The sequence below is a fragment of the Notolepis coatsorum genome (assembly GCF_963971535.1).
Source record: "Notolepis coatsorum genome assembly, chromosome: 4".
Taxonomy (NCBI): Eukaryota; Metazoa; Chordata; class Actinopteri; order Aulopiformes; family Paralepididae; genus Notolepis; species Notolepis coatsorum.
In genome coordinates, this window is record NC_140168.1 from 18,035,747 (window position 1) to 18,057,289 (window position 21,543).

At 48.5% G+C, this 21,543-nt stretch overlaps 1 protein-coding gene across 1 annotated transcript in view; it reads left to right on the top strand.

Moving 5' to 3' along the window:
* The window catches only part of rpap2 (RNA polymerase II associated protein 2), an 82,986-nt gene that overhangs the window by 40,410 nt on the left and 21,033 nt on the right, over window positions 1–21,543 (top strand). Inside the window, exons 11-13 of the mRNA XM_084311861.1 lie at window positions 3,423–3,605; window positions 6,423–6,523; window positions 18,405–18,485. Of these exons, the coding sequence (XP_084167987.1) occupies window positions 3,423–3,605; window positions 6,423–6,523; window positions 18,405–18,485 (365 nt within the window). The remainder of the gene's footprint in view (window positions 1–3,422; window positions 3,606–6,422; window positions 6,524–18,404; window positions 18,486–21,543) is intronic.

A 21,543-nucleotide genomic window follows, 5' to 3' on the forward strand; every position in this document is an offset into this window, starting at 1 on the left:
AGATAGTCAAAAAAGAAATAAACTCCATACTTAAACAACAGTCTGAGTTTTTGATACATAGGACAAGACAAAATTACTATTTTCACGGTTCCAGACCTAGCCATCTATTGGCAATGAAAATACGCTCAAATGATCATTTCTCAGATATCCCCTCGATTAGGACGAGCCAGGGTGCAGTCACTACTGATTCGAAAAAGATCAATGACACTTTTAAAGAGTTTTACTCACAGTTATATAGCTCAGAGGGTAATCTGGATGACTCTAGATTTGAATCGTTCATTGGCGGGCTTGAGATACCCCACATTTCTGAGGAAGAGGCCAAGGAACTGGGGAGACCGATTACTCTCGTAGAATTGAGGGAGACTATTGTTGAAATGCAGAGGGGTAAGGCGCCAGGCTGGGATGGTATTCCACCCGAAGTGTATTTAGCTTTCTGGGACCAACTGGGTCCATTGATGCTCGATATGATCAATTACGCTATCGAACAAGGGGAGTTCTCAAGAGATGTCAATATGGCGTTGATTTCTTTACTTCTCAAAAAGGACAAAGATCCCAATGATTGTGGTAGCTATAGACCCTTGAGTCTTCTCGGGGCCGATTTAAAGGTGTTTGCCAAGGTGCTGGCCCGTCGCCTGCAGAGATTTATGTCTGTATTGGTACACTGCGATCAAACTGGTTTTATCCCGGGGCGTCTGGCTGCAGATAATCTTAGGAGGCTGTTGCATGTAATCGATAACAGTAAAGACAATACAACTCCATCCACAGTTCTGTCTTTGGATGCCATGAAGGCGTTTGACAGACTTGAGTGGTCATACCTGTGGAAGGTACTTGAGGTCATGGGTCTTGGAAAGAGTTTTATTCATATGATTAAAGTCCTGTATGCCTCGCCGTCTGCGATGATACTGACAGGCAAAAACTGTTCCACACTCTTTCCAGTCTCCAGATCTTCTAGACAGGGTTGCCCTCTGAGCCCGGGACTGTTCGCGCTTTCCCTCGAACCTTTGGCCCAATTTATTAGGCAATCGGAGGACATCGTCCCCATAATGGTCAACAATACTCCACACAAAATTGCTCTCTATGCGGATGACCTGCTGATTTTCATGGACGACCCCTCCCGGTCGGCCACAAAATTATTGAGGATAATCGACGACTTTGGTAAATTGTCAGGTTTTAAGATTAACTGGAACAAATCAGCCTGCCTACCTCTTAATGAACTGGCCAAGGCGGTACGACTACCAGCTGATATCCCCATAGTAGAACATTTTAAATACCTGGGCATAGAGATATTCCCCACGCTGAACCAAACTACTAAGTACAACTTCACGGGTACTTATGATAAAATACGCCAGGATCTAGACAGGTGGTCGTCCCTTCCTAACTCCTTACAAGCCCGGGCTTCCATAATCAAAATGAACATCCTGCCTAGGATAAATTTTATTAGCTCAATGCTCCCCCTGCCCCCTCCAATAGACCACTGGCGCAAGGTACAATCGATGGTATCTAAGTTTGTCTGGAATAACAAACGCCCGAGAATTAAAAGGGCTACTACTCAACGTAGGAAACAAGATGGGGGCCTCGCAATCCCTGATTTTAAACTTTATTTCTGGTCCTTTTCACTGAGACCTCTGATGTGCTGGCTAGACCCTGTAGAGGCTGTATCGTGGCGCTCCTTAGAAGCGGCGGCGGTGTCTCCGCTAAGATTGCAGGATGTAGTGTACTCCACTGTCTCTATTGCGAAATGCCGGCTGAGGTATGGACCGATCATAACTCACGTGATCCAAACGTGGCGTAATGTACAGAGGTCGTGTGGGGTTAAATGCCCTTGGCACCTGGACTCTCCAATTTTTAATAACCAGCAATTACTTGTTGGACACAAGCCGGTTAATATTCCTCAATGGCAAAGGAGGGGAGTGCATACTCTGGAGGATATTTATGATAAGAACGGCCTCCGTGCGTTTCAGGACTTAAGAGAATTTTATGATCTTCCCGGCGAGTCCTTCTTTCTTTACCTTCAACTAAGGTCAGCACTGAGGGCGCATGGCGTACCGTGGGCTCAAGCCTTGCACCCACACCCCTTCCTCAGGCTCATAGTGGACAGGACGACATCCAGAGGGTTTGTCTCCGACTTTTATACGCTCTTAATTCAATCCACGTATAAAAATTTATCATTGGATACAATCTGGCGTGTGGATATCCCGGAGTTGGACCCCGAGTTTGACTGGGATGATGTTTGGGCAAATGTGGCATTATCTTCCCGCAACCCCAATCACCAGCAAATTAATTTTAATTATATTCATAGGACCTATCTTACACCTAGGAAGCTATTTGCTATGGGACTGATAACCGACTCTCGGTGCACTTTGTGCTCTCAAAAGGCCACAGGCACTTATATGCATATGTATTGGGATTGCCCACCAGTGGCCCGCTTCTGGAGGTCAATAACGGACAAACTTTCAGATCTGTGTGGCTTAACTATCCCATTCACAGCTGTTACGCTACTCCTGAACGATATAACGACACTACCCGCGTCCGTACAACTGAAAAGGGTTGTCCTAGCGGGCGTCACAGCAGCGAAGAAGCTAATAGCAATGAGATGGAAGGAGCCTGAGAAGCTTACAATGATTAACTGGTCCCTAACTCTATTGGATGTGATTTATCTTGAGATATCCACAGCCCGGGTGATTGGGGTGGGGCAGGCTGGAATTGACCTGTGGTTCGCAGCAGCTGAGAAGGTAAAGACCGCAGTGTGCGGCTGAGCGGGGTTGGGGTGCGTGTTCGGGTGAGTCCGGCGGTCTCTTGGGAGGGGGAGGAGGAAATGTTTTTGTCTGTCTTGTCCCTTGTCTTGTCATCTTGAGTTTAGCTGGGGATATTATGGGGGGGCAGCTATTTAACTAGTTCTTCACTGTTTGGCCACTTTTACACGGTCTCTGTGAGTCTATGGAACACCTACAGGTTTTTGTTTTTTCATGAAGGTTCATTGCTCTGGTTTCAGGTCGTGTTCCCCCAAAAAATGGTCCTTGTGGTGGATTGGAGATGTACGTTTTATTAATATGGGGTCACACGGCCGGGAATCGGGACTGAACACTGGGAAAGACCATTTATTAGATAGTACCCCTTGGAATTAATTTAGTAGGTTGAACTCTGGTTTCTTTTCTCTTGTCTGTATAATTGTTAGTCATTATTATTATTGTTTTTGTTATTTTTTTGTGAAGTTCTATGTATTGTGATTGTGGTTAATGTGTTGTCTTGTTTTGTGAGAATGTCAATAAAAAATTTGATCAAAAAAAAAATATGTACATTGTTCTTACAGAATGACTGAATTCAACAGAAATGTTGTGCAGCCGTGTGTGATTTGAACGGTCGGTCAGTGTTGTAATATAGAGCTGTTTGTTCTAACTGTGGGTCTCCTCTTGGAGGGGCAGGTGGGGCAGGAGACCCAGGAGGGGCAGGAGACCCAGGAGGGGCAGGGGGGAGCGGGCGGCCAGGGGAGGCCCTCGGCCCCGCCTCCAGACTACCACACCCTGAAGAAGGAGACCCAGGAGCTGAAGCTCAGAGTCACTGAGTTCTACAAGGGAACATGGATACTACCTACTGCACAGTCTGAGGTGAGAGAGAGAGAGAGACTACTGCACAGTCTGAGGTGAGAGAGAGGGAGAGAGAGAGAGAGAGAGAGACCTACTGTACAGTCTGAGGTAAGAGAGGCAGAGAGAGAGGTAGACCTACTGTACAGTCTGAGGTGAGAGAGAGATAGAGAGATAGACCTACTGTACAGTCTGAGGTGAGAGAGAGACAGAGAGAGAGGTAGACCTACTGTACAGTCTGAGGTGAGAGAGAGACAGAGAGACAGAGAGAGAGGTAGACCTACTGTACAGTCTGAGGTGAGAGAGAGATAGAGAGACAGAGAGAGAGGTAGACCTACTGTACAGTCTGAGGTGAGAGAGAGATAGAGAGACAGAGAGAGAGGTAGACCGACTGTACAGTCTGAGGTGAGAGAGAGAAAGAGAGACAGAGAGAGAGGTAGACCTACTGTACAGTATGAGGTGAGAGAGAGAAAGAGAGACAGAGAGAGAGGTAGACCTACTGTACAGTCTGAGGTGAGAGAGAGATAGAGAGATAGACCTACTGTACAGTCTGAGGTGAGAGAGAGATAGAGAGAGAGAGAGAGAGAGAGAGAGAGAGAGAGAGAGAGAGGTAGACCTACTGTACAGTCTGAGGTGAGAGAGATAGAGAGACAGAGAGAGAGGTAGACCTACTGTACAGTCTGAGATGAGAGAGAGAGAGAGAGAGAGAGGTAGACCTACTGTACAGTCTGAGGTGAGAGAGAGATAGAGAGACAGAGAGAGAGGTAGACCTACTGTACAGTCTGAGATGAGAGAGAGAAAGAGAGACAGAGAGAGAGAGGTAGACCTACTGTACAGTCTGAGGTGAGAGAGAGATAGAGAGATAGACCTACTGTACAGTCTGAGGTGAGAGAGAGACAGAGAGAGAGAGAGAGAGAGAGAGAGAGAGAGAGAGAGAGAGAGAGAGGTAGACCTACTGTACAGTCTGAGGTGAGAGAGAGAGAGATAGGTAGACCTACTGCACAGTCTGAGGTGAGAGAGAGAGAGGTAGAGATAGAGTTGGATTAATGTGTGAGAGAGAGGTAGAGAGAGGTGGATGAATGAGAGAGATAGATGAATGTGTGTGAGAGAGGTGGATGAATGTGTGAGAGGGAGAGAGAGAGAGAGGTGGGTGAATGTGAGAGAGGTGGATGAATGAGAGAGAGAGAGAGAGGTGGATTAATGTGAGAGAGAGAGAGCGATGTGGATGGATGAGGGAGAGAGGTGGATCAATGCGTGTGAGAGAGAGAGAGGTAGAGAGAGAGAGAAGGATGAATGAGAGAGAGAGAGATGTGGATGGATGAGGGAGAGAGGTGGATCAATGTGTGTGTGAGAGAGAGAGGTAGAGAGAGAGAAGGATGAATGAGAGAGAGAGAGAGGAGGATGAATGAGAGAGGTAGAGAGAGGTGAATGAATGTGTGAGAGGCGGATGAATGTGAGAGAAAGAGAGAGAAAGATGGATGAATGAGAGAGAGGAGAGAGATGGATGAATGTGAGGGAGAGGGATAGAGAGAGAGAGAGAGAGAGAGAGAGAGAGAGAGAGAGAGAGAGAGAGAGAGAGAGGTGGATGGATGAGGGAGAGAGGTGGATCAATGTGTGTGTGAGAGAGAGAGGTAGAGAGAGAGAGAGAAAGATGAATGAGAGAGAGAGAGAGGTGGATGAATGTGTGTGAGAGGTGGATGAATGTGAGAAAGAGAGAGAAAGGTGGATGAATGAGAGAGATGGATGGATGAATGTGAGAGAGAGATGGATGAATGTGAGGGAGAGGGATAGAGATGGATGAATGTGAGAGAGAGAGAGAGAGAGAGAGAGAGAGAGTGAGTAGAGATTGATTAAAGACAGGGGATGAGTGGTGAGAGAGGGACAGAATAGGGAGGTGTAGTCTACTCTGACGTCACTTTGGACCGCCCGCGAGGTCCACCCGTATAGGGATTTATCATTGGGAAATGGATTATCGGCTATTGTAACAATTCTGCCTCATGAACATTGGAAAGCTTTCCATTTTTGCACAAAAAGAGTTCCATTCTATCACTAACATTATTGTTTACGCATTTTTGGTTGAAATAAAATTGCAAATATTTTCATGTTGAGCTATAGATTGTGGATGAATACGCACAGAAAGGTACACCATGCAAATGTTCATGCTTTATTTCTTAAACGAGACGATTTATAAATGGGCAATGGGGAAATACATTGAAATTTTGCAAGGTGGACTGGCCGGAAACAGCAATGACATAACCACTACACTACACCTCCCTGGTCTCTGTGAGTGAGTGAGTGAGCAGGGTCTTGTAGTGAGTATTGTGGCCACAGGGGGGTGCTATGTGGGGACATTGAGTAGAACACTTTAATCTGATCCTGTATCTCTCTCTGTATCTCTCACTCTGTCTCTCTCTCTGTCTATCTATCTGTCTCTATCTCTGTCTCTCTCTCTCTCTCTTTCTCTCACTCGCTCTGTCTTTCACTCTCTCAATTCAATTCAATTCAAATGGATTTATTGGCATGACGCAACTTGTACATGTTGCCAAAGCAAATTATTAATAATAACATGATTATGGATTACAAAACGATCTCAAATCTCAATCTACAAATCTCTCTTTCTCCCCTTTCTGTTTGTCTTTTTCTTTCTCCACCTCTGTCTATGTCTCTCTCGCTCTCTATGTCTCTCTCTATGTCTCTCTTTTCTGTGTGTGTCTCCCTGTCTCTCTCTCTATGTCTCTCTCTCTCTCCCTCTCTCTCTCTCTCTCTCTCTCTCTCTCTCTCTCTCTCTCTCTCTCTCTCTCTCTCTCTCTCTCTCTCTCTGTCTCTCTGTCTCTCTCTCAGGTTCAGGATCAGTCCAGTAAGGATTCAGTTCCTCCCCTCATGGATACTCAGTCTCCACACATCGTCCAGAAACGGATCGTGGTAGACAAGCTGAATAGAAGGTGTGTCTGTTAAGATGTTAATACATTATGAGTGATGTGTGTCTGTTAAGATGTTACAAGTTCTGTACGACAAGTAATCAGGAAGGGTACAACTCTATCAGCTGAGTAACAATGTTCATCAAAGTGTTGGGTGCTACAGTGTAGGTTAGTTTATTAGGACAAGTGCATGACAGTAAGGTTAGTTAGGGTTAGATATTTTTTTTATTTCAGATAATGGTTGAAGAAGTGCGTCTTTAGTCGACGACGAAAGATTGGACGGGTTTCGGCTGTCCTAACTGTGGTGGGTAGTTCGTTCCACCATTGTGGGGCAATGACTGAGAATAGGCGTCTTCTCCTTGATGACCCTCCCGAAGCTTGGATAGGAGTGGGTCTGAGATGGCCAGAATATGCAGAGCGTAGGGGTCTTGAGGGTGTGTAGTTAGAGACCATTGACCGGAGGTAGGCGGGAGCGGTTCCCTTCGCCGCACGATATTCCAGGTCGAGGACCTTGAAGCGGATTCGTGCGGCAATGGGGAGCCAGTGCAGGTCCCTAAGAAGTGGGGTGACATGAGCTGACTTTGGTAGGTTTGAGATCAGGCGGGCCGCTGCGTTCTGAATGAGCTGAAGAGGCTTGGTGGCGGCCAGCAAGCAGTTGCAGTAGTCAAGGCGGGAGATGACTGTTGATTGGACGAGGAGTTGGGTGGCTTCTTTTGTCAGGAAGGGGCGGATCCTTCTGACGTTGCTCAGGAGGAATCTGCAGGTTCTGGTTATGACTGTGATGTGAGCAAAGAAGTTCAACTGGTCGTCGAGGACAACGCCAAGTGTTGTGAAGGGCCAGATTAAACCGAATATATATATTTATTTATATATATATATTTAATTGTATTTGTATATTCTCTAATATTCCCTGATATCCCTTGTATATTCCTTGTACAATATGCATTGAATATCCATTCTAGCCTACTGAACATCCCATAATAGTCTCCATTCTACTATTGGTCGAGACCTTGGTGCCAGGCTGCCATACCCCTCAGACCCAGTTCAAACGTACCGCTCGACATGTACGAACAAGTCCTAGTTCCGCGTAGGAATTTGGCTACCGCACCACTAATGGGACTATTTGTTCATAGTGCGTATATATACTGCGCTACTAAAGTAGGACTTTCTTTTCAGTCCAGTTTCTTACCCTCCAATAGAGTCACAGACGTAAAGCCTCCCCGCGATGCCACGTGTGGGAGTAAGGCCAAGTTCGGCCTACCATCGGTATTGAGACATCGTGTATATTAATATTTGAATAGTCATATTTGGCACTATATCGTCGAGTTGGACGTAGTCTATTAAGCTAATAATAGTCTGTTAATATATAGGGATGGGAATTGATAGGATTTTATCGATACGATTCCATTATCGATTCTGCTTATCGATTCGATTCTTTATCGATTCCCTTATCGATACCTGATCAATTTATAATTTAAATAAATAAATTGGAAATGCAACAGAACTACATTTAGTCATTTAGCTGACGCTTTTATCCAAAGCGACTTACAAGTTCTGTACGACAAGCCATCAGGAAGGGCACAACTCTATCAGCTGAGCAACAATGTTCATCAAAGTGTTGAGTGCTACAGTGTAGGTTAGTTTATTAGGACAAGTGCATGACAGTACGGTTAGTTAGGGTTAGATATTTTTTTTTTTATTCAGATAATGGTTGAAGAAGTGCATCTTTAGTCGACGGCGAAAGATTGGACGTGATTCGGCTGTCCTAACTGGGGTGGGTAGTTCATTCCACCATTGTGGGGCAAGGACTGAGAATAGGCGACTTCTCTTTGATGACCCTCCCGGAGCTCGGATAGGAGTAGGTCTGAGGCGGCCAGAAGATGCAGAGCGTCGGGGTCTAAGCTGGTTAGAATAACAACATGCAACTTGACATTTCTGATGTCAAGAGAGAGAGAGAGAGCTCCCCGGGCCCCTGTCCTTTATGTATTGGCTTGTGTTGCTACACGGACACATTTGTATGTTGCACCACTGTACTTCCTGGTTTACACTTTACAGACTTGTAAACAAGCACTCGCGTCTCTCATTATATGTGAACTAAAGAGTACAAGGTTTACACAACAGCCCCCACCTGCTTTTTTATTGTATTTGTACCTGTACTATCCGCTGTCAGCTGTTTATCTCTCTTTGTGAGGTTGATTAAATAGCGTTAGCTCACGTTAGCTCCGCGGCTAATTTTAGCTCACCCTAAACTAAATCAATGACAATGTTCTAAAGCATTCAAGTAGTTTTCACTGCACATAGAAGTAGCCAAACAGCGGGAGCATTTCGGGAGCATATTACCAAAACCCAGGCAATTTCGAGCCCTTAAGGAATCAAATAGAGTCTGCCATGGCTACATGGTAACGTAACGTTATTGCGCAACTGTAGGCAGCGATAAGGGAATCGAAAGTCACAGGAGCCACACGGTTCCAGGCATCGGCCAATTAGGAACCGGTTCCCAATGGGAACCGGTTTTCGATTCCCATCCCTATTAATATATAGTGCTTCGTGCGGTGAGAATACTACCGTAGTCAGTACCCATCGTTTCGGGCAGAGAACTGGCTGCTTACCCAGGGTGGTTGACCCTATGTGAAGCTGCACCCGAGGAGCCCCAGAGCCGACGAGCGAGTGGACCTGTATACCGGATTATTCTACCGACGACAGCCCGCCTTCCCAGGCACGGATTATGCTTTGGATACTTTGATTATTCTATGGATAAAGACCCCCGACACTGCCGGGTGTTGGAACCCCCCCCCCTGGAGAGGACGCAAGGTGAGGAGACGCTCTGCAAGACGAGGTCTCTTCACATCTCTCCCCCGTGGACCGGAGAGAGCCGGCCCACAAAGAGTCCACCTGCTTTCATCTGTGGTCCAAGGATCGCCGGCGCATTGAACGGCACTACAGTGGGTTCTCCTGGGATACCCTTGGCCGGACGAGGCAGCTGGATTCTACCCCCCCCCCCCCTCCTACTCCTGTCGGCTTACAAGCGACCGGATTAACCCCCTCTAGTGTATCCAGCCTATAATCATTAAAGTATCATTGCTGTTATTCCTTAACTATTCCAGGTCGTATATTTACCACCTGCGCCTTCAGAGATTGGACATTATCTATTGATATACCGACGAATACTCCTTGCCATAAAAGTGCATACTATTTCAATTCATAAATGTGATTAAGTGATTAAGTGCTTATTCTACACACCATCGCTGTGTAGGAAATAAAGACCTGTTTCTAATTCGTACATTTGTGTTGGATCCGTTTCATCTACGTGAGAGTGTTCATGATAATATATTTATGCCGTGTACTGGGTGGCCGAATATTAAGTACAAAGGTAGTGGTAGTAAGTATCATATCTAGTAATACAGTCAGGGAATTGTACCCCTCAGTTACAATTGGTCCTTCGAGCCGGAGGGTAATTAGTGTAATATTAATATAGTGTTATTAATATTGAAATGGCCTATGATGAACACTCCACGAAACGATCCTCCTAACCAACGCCCGCAGCGCGAACGACGGCTCCCTCAGTACTTAGAGGCTTACGCTGTCAGTCAACAACCTAGTCTTCTACTAACAGTAAACGCGGTAAAACTAGAAAGTAAAAGTATGTCTAACCCCAACGCCCAGACTACCCCGACCATAGAGGCCCCTACGGGCTCTAATGTAACTGACCAAGTTCACGGTGGGGACCAGTGGGAACCAGACATGACTTCACACCCCGCCAGTACTGAAGAAGTAGTCCCCGATGAGTCCCGGGAGGAATACAACGCTACCGAGAGAGAACTCGGCACGGAAGAAGACGGGGAGAGCACCGTGGAGATAGAGCTCCAAGGCTCCGCAAGGAGTACCCCGAGGGAAGGCTCCCCTATACAACCGCCTTCTCCCAGCGAGGCAGAGAGGACCCTACAGCAGGCATTCCTCGTCAGCCTGAAAGCCTCTACTGAACGCGATAGACTCCAGGGTGAACGCGATCGATTGCAGCTACAGCAACGGAGCGAAGAAGAGCACATACGCCTGGAAATAAGACGCATTCAGATGGAAGAGAATGTGGCCCGAGACCGAGCAGACAGCCAGCGAGCAGCTGCTGGTGCTCTACGGGACGCAGAGCGCGACAGACAGCAAGCGCAACTAATAGAACAGCTGATCAGACGGACAACACCCTCTCCCTCCGCCAGAGGCTCCAGGAACTCGTCTAGACACACCTCCAGGGCGGCATCCCCTAGCCGAGTAAACAACCCTGAACTTGACCAACAGACGAGGTCTATACCCCCCACAGACCACCTCCCCCCACCGGTCCAAGCGAGACCTAGCAACCGGGAAGGAGCAGCATATCCTGTGGAGAGGCTAAACCAGAGACTACAAGCACTGGATGACCTAACTGAAGACGAAGAGGAAGAGGAGGAGAACCGCGCCCGAAGACAGCACAGTACTCTACCGGACCAGGAGGTCCGGTACAGCCCAGGCTATACTCCCGCGGAGCTGCGCTACAGACCCCCGACTCTATACACGGGTGAGCACGACGCACGACCCGCACCGAGGAACAGCACCTGGACAAGCGGGCCATGGTACACTGCCGGTACCAGCCCATACCAAGGAGCGGGAGGAGACTCGCCTAGGAGGCCTCCCCCCCAACGCTCGCCGATGTATCCACAGTCAGCGTCATACATTGGCACGCCTATGGTACCCGACTTCACCCAAGAGAACCGGGCCCAGTATACAGAACTCCGCATGTGTCTGGAGACCATGTTGGTGGATGTATTGGATGAACGCCACAAATACGCCATCCTACTGCAGCACTTAAAGGTGCCCCGCGCACATAATATAGCGCTCGCCTACGCGACTTCCACCACCCCATACACAGCAGCGCTGGTAGCATTGGACCAGAGGTATGGGCGCATATGGGATTACGTGATCCAGGAGATCCGACACATCGACCGCTTACCCCCAGCAATAGACAATCGAGCACTGGACGACCTGTCCATCAGAGTGCAGTCCCTGGTAGGGATGTTGGGAGCGCAAAGAGAGAAGGGGAAGTATGAACTTTACGCCAACTCAAATGTGGAAAGGATCCTGGAGAAGCTGCCGCCCGCTCGTCAGGAGCGCTTTAGGCGGCAGAGGGACCACAGAGACCCGAATGGCCCCGAACCGAACCTCCTCGATCTAGCAGACTTCCTGGCGAGAGAAGTCAGCAGCCTACGGCTAGATACATTCGGACGGAGCACCCCTGGCTCCAGAGAAGGAACCAGACGACTAAATGATGGAAGAAGATCGGTGACTGTGATGCACCAATCGGAGTCAGTACCGAGCAGCAGGAGCCACAGTACCCCCTCCAGAACGGAGAAGTGGAAGATAGTGTGCCCCTACTGTGAGAAAGAACACTGGCTAGCGCAATGTGACTCCTTCCCCAAGCTGAACGCGGAGGAAGCAGGTCAATGGATAAAGTCCAACAAGCGCTGTTTTCGCTGTGCGCGCTCACACATGGCAGCCGAATGCCGCTTAAAGAAAAGGTGCACCAAGTGCGATGGAGCCCATCTGGACATACTTCACGACAGTAACAGACGGCGCCCTTCACCTGCACCATCCAGCCGCAAAGCGAGCGTCATGTACATCGATCCCGCCAGCAGCAGTGGAGCCCGAGTACTCCTAAAAGTAGTGCGTGTGACACTAAGCTACCAGAATAAAGTCCTGGACACTTACGCCGTCCTCGATGACGGGTCAGAGAAGACCCTGCTGCTCGCCTCCGCTGCGGCCCAGCTAGGGCTGCGGGGAAGCGAAACCCAAATGACAATTCGGACAATAAGACGAGATTTGAAGACGATAAAGGGCGAGAATGTCTCATTCTCTATCGCAGCAAGCGGCCAGCCTGAGCGACGGTACCAGATTGCAGACGCTTTCACCAGCCAAGAAATAGGACTGTCGCGGTACACATACCCCGTCGCCAAGCTGATGGAGAAATATGCACATCTGCGCAAGTTACCGATCCCGCTCATAGACAATGCTATGCCGACCCTGTTGATAGGCTCCGACCATGCAGACCTCATTGTCCCGATAGACCGGGTTCATACCGGACCCCGAGGCTGTCCTGCAGCAGTCGAGACCCGTTTGGGATGGACTCTCCAAGGCCCGCTCGCCAAATCTCTCAACCGAAGTACAGCCACTAGATGTCTCCACTCCCGAGTCACAGAGGGAGAAACCGCACTCCTGCAACACGTAGAGCGGCTATGGAGCTTGGAACAAATGCCCTTTAAGAATGGAAAGAAAGACATTCGCTCTAAAGATGACATTTACGCCATTCACCTCCTCGAGACAGGGACCAAGAGAGTCCCGGTCAACGGCGTGTTGAGATACGCCACGCCACTCCTGCGGCGAGAAGGAATGCCTACTTTCCACGCCAAGACAGACGCCATAGAACGGTACCTGCTGAACACGGAGCGGCGCTTAGCCAAGAACCCCGCCCAAGAGAGTGTATACCGCGCTGAGATTGAGAAGCTCATCACAGCGGGACACGTCACAAAGATGGACATTAAAGAGGCTGACCAGACCACTGAATCGTGGTACGTGCCCCACCACAAGGTCCATCACAACGGTAAAGACCGCATAGTATTTAACTGCAGCTACCAGATCGGATCCCAAAATCTGAATAAAGAGTTACTGCCCGGTCCCACACTCGGCCCCTCCCTACTCGGCGTTCTACTCCGCTACCGCCAGGAAAAGGTGGCCATCAGCGGGGACATTAAAGGAATGTTCCTGCAGGTGAGATTAGTAGAGGCGGACAAGCCCCTGTTATGGTTCCTATGGAGAGAGAAGCCAGGAGATGAGCACCCAGCCATCTACCAATGGGAAGTCCTCCCCTTCGGAACGACGTGCAGCCCCTGCTGTGCGACATTTGCACTACAGAAACATGTAGCAGAGGACCCAGCAGCGGACGAAGAGGTCCGACACAGCGTAAAGAACAGCTTCTACGTAGACAACTGTCTACAAAGCCTTTCAACCCAGGAAGAAGCCGAGGCTCTCCTGATTAAACTCCGCGCCTCATTGATCAAAGGCGGCTTTGATCTCAGGCAGTGGGCCAGCAGCGATCCGCAAGTACTGCGCAGCCTCTCCTCCGAGGACAAGGCAGCCAGCAGCGAGACCTGGATGGCTACAATCCCGGGAGAAGCCCAGGAGATGACCCTGGGATTGGTGTGGCGATTCAAAACAGATTCGCTTCACTACAGACACAAGCCCCTGACTACGGAGCAGGGAAGGCCGGCGGCGGCGCCGACCACCAGACGGAGTGTGTACACAACACTCGCCCGACAATATGACCTGCTAGGATGTATTCTACCGTACACCACCAGGGCAAAAATGATTGTACGAGCATTGTGGGACAAGGACCAGGGCTGGGACGACCCCATTCCCGCACACCTTGCATCCACCTGGAGAGAGTGGGAGATGGAGCTCCACTCACTCCCAGGCGTTAATATGCGCCGAAGCTACTTCCCACCCACGGTGAGGCCAGAGACATGTAAAATGGACTTACACGTCTTCAGTGACGCCTCAGAGGTCGCATACGGATCAGTAGCCTACTTGCGGGCCCAAGACCAGGGGGGAGAGATCTACACAGCATTTGTCCTCGCCCGCTCGAGAATAGCCCCACGCAAGCAACAATCTATCCCACGTCTAGAGCTCTGCGCAGCCCTAGCCGGAGCGCACCTAGCCACGCTCATCCAACGTGAGCTCACCATACCGGTGTCTAGAACAATCCTGTGGTCAGATTCCACGACGGTACTCGCCTGGATCAAATCGGACTCATGCAAGTACAAAGTCTTCGTGGGAGTCAGAGTCACCGAGATTCAAGACTTAACCGAAGAGTTAACCGGAGAAACAGTGGCGCTACGTTGATACAAAACAGAACCCAGCTGACGTCATCACCCGGGGGATGCCCCTGGATGACCTCACCCGTCGCAATGTCTACAGTGACGGCCCCGCATTCCTAAGACTCCCGGAAGGACGGTGGCCCATGCCTATCCCGAGGGAAGCAAGTCCAGAGGAGGTGGAAATTAAGAAGTCTGTGTTCTGTGGATTGAGCACCGTAGCCTCCACCGACCCTAACATAAACGATTGCACATCCATAGAGAGTGCACAACAAAGAACATTCCTGCGGTACCACCCGGAGTGCAAGTCCCCCGCTGATATGTCAGCAGCTAACTACGAGGAAGCAGAATTGCTTCTACTGCAGCGAGCCCAGAGAGACTCGTTCCCCGATGAATTGGCCTGTCTACAGGGAGGAAAGCCCGTCCCATCCGACAGCAGATTAATTCACCTGGCCCCCGAGAGCGACGCTCACACCCTCATCAGAGTGGGTGGTCGCCTACGCAGAGCCCCCAATCTACCGGATGACATTAAATACCCGATCGTATTGAACAGCCGACACAAGGTCACAGAGCTGATTATAAAGAAATACGATGAGGATGTACATCACGCAGGAGCAGAAAGAGTCTTCGCGGAAATCAGACGTCGTTACTGGATCCTACAAGGAAGAGAGGCGGTACGACGCTTCCAACGAACATGTCTAGACTGCCGCAAGTGGCGCGCGCAGCCCAGCATACCAAGGATGGCTGACCTTCCTCCATGTCGCCTCTGAATCGGTGACAAGCCATTCCACTCAACGGGTATGGACTGCTTTGGCCCGCTGCACATAAAGAAAGGAAGAGGAACCGAGAAGCGGTGGGGTATTGTATTCAAATGCATGACCACCAGAGCGATACACATCAAGCTTCTCCCGACCATGAGCACAGACTCATTCCTTATGGCCTTCCGTAGATTCATATCACGGAAAGGAAGACCGTCTACCCTATTGTCCGATCATGGGACAAACTTTAAAGGCGGCGAAAGAGAGCTGAGAGAGAGCTTCCAAGCTATGGGCCCAGAACTTAAGACCCACCTCGCTCCAGCACAGGTTGATTTCCAATTCAACCCCCCAAACGCACCCCACTTCGGTGGCACTTGGGAACGAGAAGTGCGCTCCATAAAGACAGCCCTGTACGCAGTACTTGGGGCCCAGACTGTGGCGGAAGAAGTCCTAATGACAGTCCTCACGGAGATTGAGGGAGTACTTAACTCGAAGCCCCTCGGATATGTCTCCAGTGATGTGGCGGATATCGACCCAGTTACCCCCAACACACTCCTGATGGGGCGGCTAGATCCCACATTACCCCAGACAATGTACCGGCCTGAAGAAGCGAACGGCCGACGAATGTGGAGGTACAGCCAAGTATTAGCCGACAAGTTTTGGAACAGTTTCCTACTGCACTACCTACCGTCTCTACAGACCCGCCAGAAGTGGGTAAAGGAGAGAGACAATTTGACAGAAGGAACAGTCGTCATGATTATTGATCAATCACTGCCCAGAGCTATGTGGCCGGCCGGCCGCGTAAGCAAAGTGATCACCGGTGCCGACGGCAAGGTCCGAGCAGCTGAAGTGCTCGTCCAGGGTCGCACTTACACCCGTCCCGTGGCAAGGCTCATAGAACTGCCTCGACTCCCAGACACAATCGATGATGACCATGACCCTACAACCCTATGACTTTGTGAAGTTGACTGACCCCTACAGCAAACCCTTATGTGTAAATAGACAACGCGATTAATCTGTCTCCGTTTAACTGATTAGGTCTGGGACCTATTCAGGGGGTGGCTGTTGTGAAGGGCCAGATTAAACCGAATATATATATTTATTTATATATATATATTTAATTGTATTTGTATATTCTCTAATATTCCCTGATATCCCTTGTATATTCCTTGTACAATATGCATTGAATATCCATTCTAGCCTACTGAACATCCCATAATAGTCTCCATTCTACTATTGGTCGAGACCTTGGTGCCAGGCTGCCATACCCCTCAGACCCAGTTCAAACGTACCGCTCGACATGTACGAACAAGTCCTAGTTCCGCGTAGGAATTTGGCTACCGCACCACTAATGGGACTATTTGTTCATAGTGCGTATATATACTGCGCTACTAAAGTAGGACTTTCTTTTCAGTCCAGTTTCTTACCCTCCAATAGAGTCACAGACGTAAAGCCTCCCCGCGATGCCACGTGTGGGAGTAAGGCCAAGTTCGGCCTACCATCGGTATTGAGACATCGTGTATATTAATATTTGAATAGTCATATTTGGCACTATATCGTCGAGTTGGACGTAGTCTATTAAGCTAATAATAGTCTGTTAATATATAGTGCTTCGTGCGGTGAGAATACTACCGTAGTCAGTACCCATCGTTTCGGGCAGAGAACTGGCTGCTTACCCAGGGTGGTTGACCCTATGTGAAGCTGCACCCGAGGAGCCCCAGAGCCGACGAGCGAGTGGACCTGTATACCGGATTATTCTACCGACGACAGCCCGCCTTCCCAGGCACGGATTATGCTTTGGATACTTTGATTATTCTATGGATAAAGACCCCCGACACTGCCGGGTGTTGGAACCCCCCCCCCTGGAGAGGACGCAAGGTGAGGAGACGCTCTGCAAGACGAGGTCTCTTCACATCTCTCCCCCGTGGACCGGAGAGAGCCGGCCCACAAAGAGTCCACCTGCTTTCATCTGTGGTCCAAGGATCGCCGGCGCATTGAACGGCACTACAGTGGGTTCTCCTGGGATACCCTTGGCCGGACGAGGCAGCTGGATTCTACCCCCCCCCCCCTCCTACTCCTGTCGGCTTACAAGCGACCGGATTAACCCCCTCTAGTGTATCCAGCCTATAATCATTAAAGTATCATTGCTGTTATTCCTTAACTATTCCAGGTCGTATATTTACCACCTGCGCCTTCAGAGATTGGACATTATCTATTGATATACCGACGAATACTCCTTGCCATAAAAGTGCATACTATTTCAATTCATAAATGTGATTAAGTGATTAAGTGCTTATTCTACACACCATCGCTGTGTAGGAAATAAAGACCTGTTTCTAATTCGTACATTTGTGTTGGATCCGTTTCATCTACGTGAGAGTGTTCATGATAATATATTTATGCCGTGTACTGGGTGGCCGAATATTAAGTACAAAGGTAGTGGTAGTAAGTATCATATCTAGTAATACAGTCAGGGAATTGTACCCCTCAGTTACACCAAGGTTCTTGGCGGTCGGGGACGCGGTCATAGCTGCATTCTCGACTGTGATGGAAAGGTTGTCAGGGGGGAGGATTTGGCCGGCAGGTGGAGCAATTCTGTTTTGCTTTGGTTCAGTTTAAGGTGGTTGGTCGTCATCCAGGCGGAGATGTCGGACAGACAGGCCGAGATCCGCTCAGAGACGTGGATATCTGAGGGAGGGAAGGAGAGGAAGAGTTGAGTATCATCGGCATAGCAATTTAGTGTAGAGGGAGAAGAGAAGGGGTCCTAGGACCGAGCCCTGGGGGACAGGGGGGCGGGTCCACAGGGGGCGGGTGGCCGATAGGGTCCCTCTCCATGACACTTGGTAGGAGCGGTCATTGAGGTATGATGTCAGCCATGTCAGCGCAGAGCCAGCCACTCCCATTCCTGCGAGGGACGCGAGTAGGATCTGATGGTTGACTGTGTCGAAGGCTGCAGATAGATCTAGGAGAATCAGGACAGAGGAGAGGCCTTTCGCTTTTGCTAAGTGAAGTGCCTCTGTGACTGCTATGAGGGCCGTTTCTGTGGAGTGACCAGTCCTGAAGCCTGAAGATGTTAGATTATGAGTGATGTGTCTCTGTGTGTCTGTTAAGATGTTAATACATTATGAGTGATGTGTCTCTGTGTGTCTGTTAAGATGTTAATACATTATGAGTGATGTGTCTCTGTGTGTCTCCAGTCTTATAGACATCGTAGGACCTCTCTGTCTTAATGAGTGATGTCTCTCTATATCTCAGTCTTATAGACATCGTAGGACCTCTCTGTCTCACCATGACTGACCTGTCATCAAACCTCAACAACCTGATCAGGACCTTCAGGTCAGTGTGCACACACACACACACACACACACACACACACACACACACACACACACACCTACACACACACCTACACACACACCTACACACACACACACACACACACACACACACACATTATTAAGAGTATTGTATTTTGGAGCTTGTGTGTGTGTACTAGTCCTTTGTACTAGTTTACTTGTAATGTGATATGTTATGATGTAAGTATTATGTGTGTTTGTACTAGTTTACTTGTAATGTGATATGTTATTGTAACCTACTTCCTACCTACTTCTAACTGCAGTGGTACATCAACTATAGGTTCAAGGAGACTGGCTCTAAGAAAAATACACAGGCACCGTGATCTACGTTTAATCTTTTATATGTATAAGTACACAACATCATAGGATCCATGGAATGGTCCACATTTATAGAAAATAATAAATCAAATAAAAAGGGTACCCAATAAAGTCAGTTTGGGTGCACTCAATAAAAAAAAAGGGGGACGGATATTCTGTTCCTACCACCAGGGGCCAAGTTAAAGTTCAAAAGCCAGGGCGCCCTCGTGGTGCACCGCATAGTGCCTCGCACACCTACACGGCCGTCCCGGGTGCGTGTATCACTTCCGCAACGGATTTGATTTCCGGGGTTGGCCTGATTGGCCGCGACGGCCACGTGACACGCCGCGGCCCCGCCCCGCGGCAGCGGCCGAGGCGGCAACGCCAGAGGCTGCTGTGTTTCACTGCCGCTTTCCCACTTCAACGCCACAGCAGAATTGTCGCGCCTAGCACAGTCTCTAACAGTAACAGTAAGAAGCTGTTGCTGAATTAAAGAATGAATAAGTTAAACGTGTCAATTCAGCAGTCAAAGTGTACTGTATAAATCTAACTTCATTAGACGGCCGACGTACGGCTCTCTTGTCCATTAATGGATATATAATGGATATTTTATTTATCTGCCACCGTGGTGTAATGGTTGGTCCTCATACCTCTCACGTGGACGACCCGCGTTCGAATCCCCCCTTTTTCAATTTTTTTAATTTTTTTTGCGATGTAAATGCTTCAATCTGGTGCACTTTGAGAGCTATATAAAGAATGACATCCTCAATGCATGTAGATTTATAATATTTTAACTTAAAACTAGGCTTAAAACTCGGGTCGTCCGCTTGACAGGAATGAGCACTAACCATTACACCACTGTGCCAGACAAAATATATCCATTATATATCCATCAATGGACAAGAGACCCGTGTTTCTAAACAAGATTACAAACATCACAAAACAAACTGGTCAGACTACTGTTACTGTTAGAGACTGTGCTAGACGGCATAAGTGCGGCGCGATGGCCGTCGCGGCCGTAAAAAAAAATTATAAAAAGGGGGGATTCGAACGCGGGTCATCCGCGTGAGAGGTATGAGGACTAACCATTACACCACGGTGGCAGATAAATAAAATATCCATTATATATCCATTAATGGACAAGAGAGCCGTACGTCGGCCGTCTAATGAAGTTAGATTTATACAGTACACTTTGACTGCTGAATTGACACGTTTAACTTATTCATTCTTTAATTCAGCAACAGCTTCTTACTGTTACTGTTAGAGACTGTGCTAGGCGCGACAATGCTGCTGCGGCGTTGAAGTGGGAAAGCGGCAGTGAAACACAGCAGCCTCTGACGTTGCGGCCGCTGCCGCGGGGCGGGGCCGCGGCGTGTCACGTGGCCGTCGCGGCCAATCAGGCCAACCCCGGAAATCAAATCCGTTGCGGAAGTGATACACGCGTCCCGGGTTCGCCTCCCGCTCCCGGGGGATCATTTGTCATATCTTCCCCACCTCTTCCCCGTTCACCCTCTCCTCCCGTCGGTCATGTCTGACGATGAAAAACGCTGGAAAAACGTGAAAAATAAATCTTTAAAAAAAAAAGTTCACAAGCCGACCGTTGGGTGAGGGTGAGTAGAGAAGGTCAATGAAGCCGACCACTTCAACGGCGGGTTGATCCAGATCCGTGTTCAATAGAGGGGGTAACAAAAACCAATCTGCACAGAATTGTACAGGCAATCAATAGATTAGCATCATATACTGTAATTATATATCATTGGGCTATACAATTATTTACTGGAACTCACATTATGGCAGGTTTCACATGCATAGCACAGCCTTGCACCATATCAGTCAACACTAACAATGTATAGCTCAATAACCACAATAACATCAATAACCACAATAACATAACCACATTGTAACTCAGCAACAACAATACGAAGCTTGACTAACACGGGATAATCATGTAATGTTAACTGCAGGGCGCACAATTTCACTCTGCACTGGTGCTTTACCCTACAACATCTCAGCTTGAGTTAGCTAGCGAGTTGACTTTCTAACTCACCAGGATTCTTCCATTTGTTTCTCAGTCTTTCAATTGGCAATGGTTTCTCCTCCTCCGATCTTCAAGTCAGCTACAGTCTTTTCCTCTCTCTTTCTTGTCCAGTTCCAGCACTGTTATGTCAGTGAACAGAATCACTGTGTAAACATTCTCCTTTCATCCAATATCCTGACTGGTGTTTGATTAGACACTGTAGCTCCATATTAGCAATGAGTAGGAAATGCTAGCTAGCATGAACACGGTATGACTCACCGGAATCCTCTCTTTAATCAGCTAGCACTGCAGTAGTTCTGGTTCTTCTGTAGTTTTCTTTTCCCTCTATATTTAGTTTCCTGTCCAAGTATCACTTTTTCTAATATTCTCCGTCTGCTCTAATATTCTCCGTCTGCTCCGTTGATTGCTTGTAACCAGCTAACCAGTTTTCCGCACTTCACGTCAATCTCAGGGAGCATCCACAAATGACACTCTGCAACACCCTTCCAGGGAGCGTCACCCAATTCACAGTCCATAATGAATATTTCAGCTAGACAATAAAATAGCATGGGCTACATTATGATCTAAGTATTATGTGTGTGTGTGTGTGTGTGTGTGTGTGTGTGTGTGTGTGTGTGTGTGTGTGTGTGTGTGTGTGTGTGTGTGTGTGTGTGTGTGTGTGTGTGTGTGTGTGTGTGTGTGTGTGTGTGTGTGTGTGTGTGTG